General features: G+C 36.1%; 1 protein-coding gene across 1 annotated transcript in view; it reads right to left on the bottom strand.

Moving 5' to 3' along the window:
- Positions 1 to 594: 594 nt before the first annotated feature.
- TYR (tyrosinase) overlaps positions 595 to 12,939 on the bottom strand; it is a gene marked incomplete at its 5' end in the record, with an annotated part of 120,843 nt that continues 108,498 nt past the window's right edge. Inside the window, 2 exons of the mRNA XM_004390486.2 lie at positions 595 to 829; positions 12,346 to 12,545. Coding sequence (XP_004390543.1) covers positions 603 to 829; positions 12,346 to 12,545 — 427 coding nt within the window. The remainder of the gene's footprint in view (positions 830 to 12,345; positions 12,546 to 12,939) is intronic.

The following is a 12,939-nucleotide window of genomic DNA, read 5'->3' as shown; positions in this document are numbered from 1 at the left end:
CGTCATCAACGTATTTCATAGATACCTCTTGAGACAGGCACTTAGATCTGTTGCAAGGACAAGGCCCTTGTTCTTAGCGACCTGAAAAAGTATAGGCAGTGCTATGGCAGGAAAGAGCTGGAGATTGTCTTCTATTTGAGGTGCACAACACATTTTGGAAAGGAATGTAAAATACAGGGGAATAGTATGCATTTTGAGAAAAACATATATTTTTCCAAGCTCAAAGGAATCTGCTAATGTAAATTGGTTACTATTTTATTAAAACCAAAGAAAGAGGGGGGCACTAAAAAAGAAATATGCTGTTAAATAATCAGAAGGCACAAATCAAAATTATTCTAACACCTTTTTATAAGAGCACTTTAATTCAGATACTTGTAAGAATTATTCTATCAAATGGCATCATTTTCTTGGAAACGTGGGATTAGGGGAAACTGTAAGAAGGCTGAGCATAAACAGCAAGGCAAGCATTAATGTGTGCTACTTGAATGGGTGCGGTGGAGGTCCACCATGTATTAGATTACAATTCTGAGAATGAACTTGAACATCACTTTGAGTTAAAGTGAGATCAGGCTTTTACGACCCTATTCTATTGCCTGACACTTTTATAAATGGCTCTGTGACAACAAGCTGTGATAATCCTCTTTTTCCATAAGGAGGGGCTGCTTTTCTTCAGGAAGCTGCTTTCTCCTGCGACGACACAGCAGGCTGGCGAGCCCTCCCAGCACAGCGGTGAGGACGGCCCCTACCACAGCCGCCCCAGCGAGCCATTGCCAGATCTGTCTGGCTTGTTCCAAGTAGGACTTAATGTAGTCTTGAAAGGAGTCTGGTTCTGAAAGAGAAAGACATTCTAATGTTTCTACTTTGTCATTGTCATCAGCAGCAGCATCGTCAATCTTTATCATTATTATTACTGCATAGTAGTTTGGAGTCAGACGGCTGGGTTTCAATGCCAGCTCTGCTCTTTACTCGCTACAGGATCTTGGGAAATTTACACCTTAATACCCATAACTTTTAGTTTCTTCTTCAGCAAACTAGGAAAACAATACCACCTTGTTGTAATGTTTTAAAGTTTACAGGTAATGCCTGTAGTTATCACAGTGCTTGTATATAGTATGCACTCAATTAAATATGAATTATTCACAGTTCTTTCTGCTGGTCTTATAAAAATCTGATTATCTATAAGAACCGTGGTATACCACTAACCATCCCATAATCCAGTCTTTTAATTATCTCACAAACATAAATGGACTAAAATACTAACAAATGCTCTGGAATCTTAGGATGCTCACAAGAACCCCCAGGACATTAGAACAGTTTCTGCATTCATGAAAGTCACAATTTAAAATCCCCAAATAACATATTTCAACCAATTATATTTTTAAGTAATTCTGAGCAAAGAATAATTTCTAACATTCTGATTATTTGTAATGCTTCAAACCATATAAGATGCCATTGGGAAGGTACAATAACCCTGACTACTACTGCCCATAAGAACCTTTCTACCTCTGAATTCATCTAGCTTTGATAACCTGATACATACACTGCAGGCATAATATACCTTCTGGGTTCCCTTACCCTGTTCTCGAATTGTTTCATGAACAATTTATTTCCTCAACTGCCATGAGTTCCTTTAGAGCCTTTTTATATTCAATTCCACAAGCATTAAACATCAAATATTTTATAGGTATAACCTTAACGATTTTTCAATTATTGTGCCCACCACACTATATTCAAGTTGTTTATTTATGTAGCTGCCGTCTCTATTAATATAAACTGGCTTGATGACGGCCAAAACTGTTTTAATCATTTTTATTTCTGGAATCCTGGCATCTGGTACAGTGTCTGAAACACATATGAGAGGATTAAAAATGTTTACTGAGTGAATGAATTTGTTATTGGGCCCAGAAAAGATGGTGAACATTCCCAGGATGTAGGTGTGGAGCAGGGAGATGAGAGCTATCCAGAGGGTGTTACCAAGGAAAACAATTACATTCTTGTTAAAGAGTTTGGTATAAGTAGTAATGGGTACTTTAAAAATCAAACAAAAGGGAAAAGGTAATGCAAGAAAGGAAATGTATTCATAGTACAGTATTTGGCTCAACTGTGAATAATATTTACATAGTAAATGTTATAGTCATCTAGTGCTACTCTAATAGGAATACCACAAGTGGATGGCTTTAACAAAGCGAAATTTATTTCTTCTCAGTAAAGTAGGCTAGCAGTCCAAATTCAGGGCATCAGCTCCTGGGGAAGTCTTTCTCTCTCTGTCGGCCTTCTTCTCTTCAGTGTTCCCCCGGACTAGGAGTTTCTCTGTGCAGGGACCCCAGGTCCAAAGGAAACGTTCTGTTCCTGGCACTGCTTTCTTGGTGGTATGAGGTCCCCCACTCTCTGCTTGCTTCCCTTTCCTTTTATCTCTTGGGAGATAAAAGGTGGTGCAGGCCACTCCCTAGGGAAACTCCTTTTACAATGGATCAGGGATGTGACCTTAGTAAGGGTGTTATACAATCTTACCCTAATCCTCTTTAAAATAAAATTACAATCACAAAATGGAGGACAACCACACAATACTTGGAATCAGGGCCCAACCAAATTGATACACACATTTTTGGGGGGACATAATTCAATCCATGACAGTAAAGTAATAAGAAAAAAAAATTCTGGATGTGAATTTGACCTCAAACGATGATATACTATACTGAGAAATTGGAGGAAAGAGAAGTGGGGTTGTAAGAGAGCTAAATCTTTATTTAGTATATGAGAAACTGCAGAGATAAATTTAATGAATTAAGAGATAGTAATATTTACCTATTATTTAGAAATATTTATTCTGTAAGTAGCAGAATAGATAGTAAAAATAGTTAAATCATGTTGGGAGCATTATGCTGGGGAAGGAGGTGGGGGGGTGATGGGTTATAAACTTTGGAGTACTCTCTGGCTTTTAAAATAACATGTTTATATTATTTAATAAAATGAAATTAATTAAAACATATTTGATAACATATTTGTGTGTTTGTAGAAAAATAGAAGAAAAAACAAAACTGGTGATTAATCTGAGCAGTGGGATTTTGGGAGACTTTTATTTTGTATTTATTCCCTTTTTGAATTTTCCATAATCTAAAATGAAAGTATTTTACTTATATAATTAGGAAGAGTGTTACTAAAAAGTACTGGAAGTAATTAATAGTTGATATGATCATATATTTAGGAAATCCATGATCAGATATTAAAAGGGATAGAATGTTGTTGAATAAGGATTACACAAATTAACGTTTCAGATGTATTAACCATAACCTAAAGAAATAAACATAATAAAAAAGAAATATTCCCATTATCAACCTCATATTTAAGGCACTCAACAGTTAAATTCCGGGGCCCTCATAGTGCAGTGGTTATACACTCTCCGGCTAAGCAAAAGATCTGTAGTTCGAACCCACCACCCACTTTGTCGGAGAAAGATGTGGCAATCAGCTTCCATAAAGGTCACATCTTTTGAAAACCCTGTGGGGCAGTTCTGTCCTACGGGGTTACTATGAGTCAGAATCTACTTGACAGCAATGGGTTTTAGTTTGAGCAGTTAAATTAGAGAGATGTTTAACATTTATATGTATATAATCATAGACTCTATTTAGGAAATAAAATTTTGAGTTAATGAAGACAATGCTATAATTATAGCATCTACTTAGGAAATGCTATAAGATTTGAGTAAATGAAGACGTCCTCACTTAATATTTGTTCGATATGAACAGATTCTCTATAAAAGAGCACTTTACTTACAGCAGTTGTTGTATAAAAGAGTAGTTTATTTTTAGACGATGCTCTATAAAAGAGCGATTTGGTGATACAAATGGAAAGAAGAGTGCATCCTGGACCTACCTTGCAGGAAATTACGGATATGTGACTAAGTCTTGAGCAGAAGTAATATGTGTAACTTTTATGCCTTAAAAAGAAAGGGTATGTTAGGCTGTTTCCTCTCATCACTCTTGTTTGTTGTTGAATTGGAAGTCCTAGCCAGTGCAATAAATTAAATAAAGAAAAGAAAAGTCATGTAGATCAGAATGGAAAAAAAGAAACTGTCCCTATTTGGCAAATGACATGATCATTTATATAGAAAATTGCAAAAAACTTACAAAAAGAAAGCCTTCTAATACTAATTAAAGTCTGTAAAGTTACAGGATAGAAGACAAACATACAAAAATCAAATATATTTCATATACTAGCACTGAATATGTGGACAGTAAAAATTAAAATACAATACTATTGACAACTGCTCAAAAAATTTTTTTGTGGTGTAAAATAACAAAGGATGTATGGGACTTGTATGCATAAACTACACAACTCTGATAAAAGAAATCAAAGAAGATTTAAATAAAAGAAGAGACAGTCTGTGTTCGTGGATGTCAGTTAAGATGTTAATTCTCCCCAAACTGATATACAGGTTTAAGGTTATTCTTTCAAAATCCCAGGAGAATAAAGCAAGAAGAATCAGTCTACCTAATTTAAGAGCCCTGGCAGTACAGTGGTTAAGAGCTTTGCTGCTAACCAAAAGGTTAGAAGTTAGAATCAGCCACTTCTTGGAAATCCTATGGGGCAGTTCTACTCTGTCCTATAGGGTCACTATGAGTTGGAATTGACTCGATGGCAATGGTTATGGTTATACAACAATCAAGACAGTGTGGAAGAATAGTCACATAAATCAATACAACAGAATAGAGAACACAGAAATAGACCCACAAAAGCACGCGAAACTGATGTTTTACAAAGGTGTAAAAGCCATTCAGTGTAGGTGAAATTGTCCTTTCAACAAATGGTACTGGAGCAATTGGACATCCATAGGCAAAAAAGTAAAAATTAACCTAAACATCAGACCTTATGCAAAAAGTTAGCTTACACTGGATCACAAACTTAAATCTATAACGTAAAACTATAAAAATTTTAGAACAACAACAACAACAAAAAAGGAAAATCTTTAGGTTCTAGGGCCAAGCCAAAAGTTCTTAGACAACAAAAAACATAATCCATAAAAGGAAAAAATAGATAAAATGGACTTCGTCAAAATTAAAAACTTTTGTTGTGTTAAAGACCCTGTGAAGAGATGAAAAGGCAAACTATAAGTGGGAGAAAGTATTTGTAAATTATATATCCAACAAATGACTAGCATCTGAAACATATAAATAACTTTCAAAACTCAACATTAAAAAAAAAAAATCCAATTAGAAAAATGGGCAAAAGACAGGAACAGACAATTCACTGATGGGGATTACAGATAGTAAATAAGCACATGAAAAGATGTTCAACATCATTAGCCTCTAGGGAAATGCAAATTAAAACCACAATGAGATATCACTATACACTGATCAAAATAGTGACAATACCAAATGCTGGTGAGAATGCAGAGAAACTGGATTACTTATATGTTGCTGGTAGGAATATAAAACTGTACAGCTGCTCTGGAAAACAGTTTGGTAATTTCTTTAAAAAACTAAATATGCAATTACCATATAGCTCAGCAATTGCACTCCTAGGCATTTATCCCATAGAAATGCAAACTTAGGTTCACACGAAAACTTATACATGAATATTATAGCAGCTTTATTCCTAACAGTCAAAAAATGGTAATTACCCACATGTCCTTCAATGGTTGAATGGTCAAAGAAACTGTTGTATATCTATGTCATGGAATGCTACTCAGAAATACAAAGGAACAGACTACTGATACACACAGCAACTCTGATGAATCTCCAAAGAATTGTGCCAAGTGAAAAAAGCCACATACCATTCCTGAAATGACAAAATTTTAGAAATGGAGAAGAGATTAGTAGTTGCTTGAGATTAAGGAAGGAAGGGTGGTATGGAAGAGAAATGGCTGTAGCTATAAAAGGGAAACGTGTTCTGTATCTTGACTGTTTCAGTGTCAATATTCTGGTTGTGAATATCGTACTGGAGTTTTGCAAATTGCTATCATTGGGGTAAGCTGGGTAAAGTCTACGTGGGATCTCTCTCTATTATTTCTTACAACTGCATGAAAACTTAGAATTTTGAGAGCTACCATCTTAAATAAAAAGTTTAATTTTAGAGAAAAAAAAAGGAAGGGTAGGTCTTCTCCCCCCACTCCCCCCATCCCTTTTTTTTTCTTCATGCTACTTAGAACGCAGATACAGTATTGGTATGCCCTCACAGACCATGTGGTCCAGGGCAAACCCTAGGGATTGTGGAGCTACAAGGATTGAGCAGCTCTTGTCTCTAAAATTATGTAGATATTTGATTATATACCATACCCAGACTGCTATTTGAGCAAGTTTTATCTCCTCAACTGTCATGAGCAATCTGAACAATAAACAAACTTCTAACTCATTTAAGTCAAGAAAATTTGAACCGATGTCTTAATTAACATATCTGCTCCTCATCCCTCCCTCCCCGCCCCCACTGATGCAGAAACTATAATATTCTTTCATGGCCCTGTTCCCAGGGTATAATTGATTAGTACATATGTGGGCTCCTGACGGAGTCCTGGTGGTGCAGTGGTTAAACATTCAGCTGCTAACCAAAAGTCAGCAGTTTGAATCCACCAACCACTCCTAGGAAACCCTAATGGGGCAGTTCTACTTTGTCTTATAGGATCACTATGAGTCGGAATCAACTCGACAGCAATGGGTTTGGTTTGTTTTGGCTTGTGACACGAAATAGGCTAATTGGAATCATTATTTAGAATTTACTGTGCTAGATTTGAGAGCCAGCAGACTCAGTAGCTGAGGACAGACATAGGATGAGACAGGAGCCAGAGAAAGAGAGAGAGTCTTTAGGGCATTAGTTCCCTGGCTGATGCTGGTCCTAAGGCTCAGCTGTATCTTGGTCTTTCTTACAGTTTGAATATTCATCCTTTCCTTAGATTTTTGTAAGCCAACAAATTCCCTTTTTATCTAATCTCACTCCTATGAAGTTTCTGTATTTGTATTTCAGAAGTCCTAATTATCTTTTAAAAGTTAATTATCTCCCTACTACAGAGAAACATAGGAAGACCCTCAACAAGATAGACTGACACCGTGGCTACAACAATGGGCTCAAGCGTAACAGCTATTGTGAGGATGGCTCAGGACTGGGTAGTGTTTAGTTCTGTGGTACATAGGGTCACTATGAGTCGGAACCGACTTGATGGCATCTAACAACAACAGAGAAACATAGAGTAAATACCGTAAGATGCTCTGGGATTACAATTAAAAGTAAATTTAATATGGAATAGAAATGAGATCCACAAACCAAGGAAAAAAAGAATATTTACTTAGTAAACTATCTTGAATAAGGAAGACCAAAGAAGAATTGATGTCTTTGAATTATGATATTGGCAAAGCATATTGAATATACCATGGACTGCCAGAAGAACAAACAAATCTGTCTTGGAAGAAGTACAGCCAGAATACTCCTTAGAAGTGAGGATGGTGAGACTTTGTCTCAGGTAATTTGCACATGTTATCAGGAGAGACCAGTCCCTGGAGAAGGACATCATGCTTGTTAAGGCAGAGGGTCAGTGAAAGAGAGGAAGACCCTCAACAAGACGATTGACAAAGTGGCTGCAACAATGGGCTCAAGCATAGCAATGATTGTGAGGATGGCGCAAGACCCAGCAGTGTTTGGTTCTGTTGTGCATAGAGTCACTATGAGTCTGAACTGACTGGATGGCGTTTAGCAACCACAACAAACTATCTATCATGGGAAGAATGGGTAGCAACTGTAAGTAAAATTTAAAAGAGTTGCACCATTCACCATTATTCAGAAGAATAAAAGCAAAATTCTTCAATTATTTTTAATCAGGAGAATGTATTAAAAACTAATTTTATATCAAAGCCAAATATTCAAAGAAGATAAAAGTGAAGCCTCCCTGGCTTAAGCAGGAGCAGTAGGGCTTGTCCATTTTTTCTGCTATTGTTTCCTCTCCCGTCCCTGGCACCATTTTTTTGCCAGTCATCACTAAAACATCTCTAAAACTCTTAGACTCTATTAAGCATAATTGGAAAAATACTGCAATACAATGTTTCCCTTAATCAAGAAGGGACAATAATTCTCAATGGATTAACATTTTAAAATATAATGAAAAAGGTCTGTAGCTTTGAATAACATTAAATTTAAATCCAAAAAATAAAATATAACAAAGCTAAAATAAAAAGGAAATCAAAAGAATGTGAAAAATCATTTTCATCATATACGAAAGTTGTTTTTGTAGTAGATTTTAAAATTATTTTGAAAATGGGACTACAAATGCATAGCTGTTAGTCAGCTTCAATATGTAATACATTTACAGTGCCTAGCAGAGTGCAGGCCACATACAGATTGCTTAGTAAATATTATTTCCTCTATAGTTTTAGGCCTAGCTCAGGCTCAAGTGCTTTCACAATTTTTCAATACTATTTCTACATCTCTTTCTGTTCTCCAGTCTATCATTATTTCTCTGCTTCAGTTCATTTAACCAAAAAAAAAACAGTTGCTGTCAAGTCAATTGCAACTCATGGTGACCAGATGTGCAGAGCAGAACAGTGCTTCATAAGGTTTTCATGGCTGTGACCTTCTGGAACCAGATCACCAGACCATTCTTTGGAGGCACTTCTAGGTGGGTTTGAACCACCAGTCTTTCAGTTAGTAGCTGCAGGCTTAACCGTTTGAGCAACCCATTCCAAATGGTCTCAATTTTTACTTTTACCAAGGGATTGTTTTCTTTGAAACCTTCTTTGTATTTCTCAATGCCTTCATACTAAAATTCAAACACTTTTTTCTCAACTGTCTGCTTTTGAACACCAAAACGCACCTTTTTATTCTTAATGTCATCATTTTTTCCTATCATCTGCATCTACATAAAGTGTCATTTCCCTTGTCGCCCACTCTCTAGGAAATATTCGTATAATCTTCTATTTGTTTTTGCTTTGGCATTTCCAAAGTGCATTCACATGCCTTATTATCCACACAGTAGATACATGAGGTAGTTAGGGATCATTGCCCCAATTTAATAAATTAGGTATTTGCCACTTAAAAGCTTTGCCAATAGTGATTAAACTAGGTAATGTATGTATTGTCTTGGTAGAATGCCTAGCACATAGTAAGCAACTTATAAATGTTATTAATTCTTGTTATTCCGCTAATTATTTCATTGATCTCTCAACTAGCTTTCAACAAAAAAGTTTCTTTCTCCAACATGCTTTGATCATTGGCTCAGCTCCCTCTTCTGGATTCTCAGATAATTTTGTTTCTTTGCTTCCTGTGACACTGGCACATTTGCCCATGTATTATAATTACTTATTACCAGTTGCTGTTGAGTTGATTCCAACTCATGGTGACCTCATATGTACCAGTAGAATTATGCTGCATAGAGTTTTCAGTGGCTGATTTTTTGGAAGTAGATCATCAAGCCTTTCTTCTGAGACATCTCTGGGTAGATTTTGAACCTCCAATCTTTTAGTTAGCATCTGAGTGCTTAACCGCTTGCATCACCCAGGGATTCCATAATGATTTGTATGCATGTTTTATTTTTATGACTCAATCACAAGGGCTTGAGAGTAGGTATTTTATCATTTGTTTAATCTTTTGTTCTATTTATGCGTTCATTGATTAAAAAATATATATATTAACTGAGATACACAACAGGCCAGCCAGTGGTCTAAGCACCAAGGATGAAAAGATAAATAAGACAAAGTCCCTGCCCTGAGAGAAATGGTAACTGGAAGAGAAGGTAGACTGACAAACAAATTATTTCAATAGTAATGTTGTTCTAATAAAAATATGTAAAAGATACAATGGGATCACGGGGAAAGTCTGCCAAGGGGCTCAGGGAAGGCATCCCAGAAGATGATTATCGCACTGAATAAAAGAATGAGTTAGAACTTCAGGGGTGTGACGCTGATGGCAAGCCATCCTGGGCAGAAGGAACTGCGTGCACACATGTACACATAGCCAGGACAGCTACTGAACAAATCCATAAATAACAGAACACTCATCAAATCCCATCTGCAGAATGAAACACTCTAGTAACTGTGCACATGGTCTCCCCTCTCATTTTTTAATTCAAATTTCCAGGTCTTTTGTAATAGAAGGAAGCTCTCAACAGAGAAAGTACCACACAGAAAGCAGGAAGACACAGATCCTCTTTGTCAAAGCTTTTTGGGCACACTTTTTCATCAGTTATGCTCCAACAAAATAACCTACTCAATTTTTCAAAACATCACTTGATTTGATTATAGGAGAAAATGTTTGACAAATGTCAGACATCAGAAGCTTTTTTTTACAGAAAACACTTAAGTAATTATAAACTTGAATGACTAAATGATGAATAATGAACCACTTGAACTAAATTACATGAAGAAAATTTAAAGCAGTTTTTTTTAGTAAGCTAAAAGTTTAGCAAGTAATACAAACAAATTTTAAACTCCCTGAAAGTAAAACAGAAGCAAAAAGAGAATAATTCAGAGAATAGAAAACAGATATTTGTTGTGGCTTATTTGGAAGTCGTACCTCTCTAAATTTAACTTTGTAAATTCACAGCTGTATAAAAATTACTGTAGATAGATTAAACATTTCAAATAAATTTCATTTCTTTTAATTGAATTAGAGATAAGTACCTTCAGACCTTCTCTCCCTCTCACGTAATGGTTTTTGTCATCTTTTTAGTAAAATACACCCATTTTGTTGCTAGAGCAGGAACAATGAGATGGAGTATATTTGCAGAAAGAATACAAGGACTAAAGGGAACTCTCTCTTCTGTGAAGTAGTAGAGAGATAATTAGTTTTGGATTCTATATTTGCCACTTACTACCTTTGTGATTTAGAATTAGTCACTTAATCTTTCTGACTCTCAGTTTACTTAACATGTAAAATAGAATAAAAATCACTACCTCATAGGGTTGTGTGAAGATTAAGATAACAATTTATATGCTGATGTCTTTAGCATTATTATCTCCAGGCTGGAGCTCTTCTCTGAGCTTCAGACCTGTATACTCAGCTGCCCCAGGGACATCTGCATCGTGGTGTTTCCCATCACCCAATCTCAGCATATTACATATAGAACCATAATCATCCTTCCATGTCTATCCCTGCTCCTATTGCCCCTATGTCAGTGAATGGAACTACCATTCACCAGTTGCACAGGCAAGACAGCTTAAAGATAATCCCTAATGTCCCCTTCTTCCTCATCAATACACACGTCATTTGCCAAATTTTGTAAATTTTATCTTCAAAATATTATAAAATTTTTCATGCTTCTCTATGTCACTTACTGCCACCACCACTGCAATCCAAACTGCATTCACCTCTTTCCTCAACTCTTGCAATAGTGTTTTCACTGACCTTCCTGCATCTGCTTTGCAACTCCTACAAAACTTTCTGCACACTACAGCAAATTTGAAACTCAAATTTGGCCATGATCTATCTGCTTAAACCTCATCATTGGCTTCCATTGTTCTAACAATATGAACAAAATCCATAATCAAGCCTTTGTAGGGTTTAGCCTCAGCCTCTCATTCTTCTTGCCAAATTGGCACCTGCTATTTCTTCTGAAATATGCACTCTTAATATGCTCGGCTACTAACTGAAAGATTGGAGGTTCGAGTCCACCTAGAGGCTCCTCAGAAGAAAGGTCAGGTGATCTACTTCTGAAAAATCAGCCACTGAAAACTCTATGGAGCACAATTCTACTCTGACACACACAGGGACGACATGAGTCAGAGCCAACTCACTGGCAACTGGTTAACTGGTATCTCTCCTTTTCAACTCGTTAATGCTGCCTGTCATATTGATCTCCTCTGAAAATGTTACCTCATTGACTCTTAAAGGTAGGCACATCTATAAATAAATGAGTAATTAGGTAAGTAGCTGTTTAAGGATTCTTTCTTCCATTAGGATGTAAGCTCTATGAAGACAGAGATTACGCCAATTACCACTGTGTCCATAGTATCTAACACAATGCCTTGTTCAAAGTAGTCATTCAACAAATGTATGTAGAAAGAATAAATAAATGAAGAAAATTGCCTAGAAAAACAACTAGCATGGTAGTAGACTTGAAAAATGTTTTTAAATTCATACCTAAAAATGAACTAGTTATTAAGAGGAATGGCATTTCTCTATCAGGCTTCATCTATATTAGTTAAGGTATACTGCCTTTTTTAATGCACCTTCCTTGCACTCAGATTGATTCACTGGTTTTATCCCATACCAGGTAACATTTGAAACTTGGAATAGGGAGGCTAGTGAAATACCAATTCAGATTTAAAGGGTTTGGGGATAACATTGTAGAAACATAAGACTTCGTACTCTTACAAGAAATTTGTCACACTAGATTCAGCAATTTATCTGAAAGAAATTGAACTGTACCTGAATCTTGTAGGTAGCTATAGTCATAGCCCAGCTCTCTAGATGAAATAAAGAAATCACCATTTCTGTAGAGAGGTATAAAAGGAACCATGTAGGATTCCCGGTTATGTCCAATGGGTGCATTGGCTTCTGGATAAACTTCTTGAAGAGGACGGTATCTTCGGAGCCACTGTTCAAAAATACTGCAGAGGAAAGGGTTACTCAGATCCAGAAATAAATTGTTTATAAAAGAAATACTTGAAATTTTTGATTTTAAATAACAAGGCATATCTTAAAATCCTGGAGACATGGGAAGATGATAAATAAATTCTTCACACTTCGAAAATATTGTGTACAGCACTAACTCATGCTGTCAGACCCTGAAGAAGCTCACTCATTTGAAAGAAATATTATAGGACAACTTTGAAAAAGGAATTGGAGAGATGAGTGAAACTTACCTGACAAGTTTAGATTCTACAGAATTCTGCAGAATGAGAGTAATTATTGGTTGAGTGACAATTGTTGAGTCATGGTTGTAAATTAAATATGTTTGTTGTCCCCAAAAACTCAACACAGACAAAGAAAACACAAAACTAAATTGGAGTCAATACTGGA

The sequence above is a fragment of the Trichechus manatus genome, unplaced genomic scaffold (assembly GCF_000243295.1).
Source record: "Trichechus manatus latirostris isolate Lorelei unplaced genomic scaffold, TriManLat1.0 scaffold00302, whole genome shotgun sequence".
NCBI classification, from domain to species: domain Eukaryota; kingdom Metazoa; phylum Chordata; class Mammalia; order Sirenia; family Trichechidae; genus Trichechus; species Trichechus manatus.
This window is presented reverse-complemented; position numbering and strand designations above follow the sequence as displayed.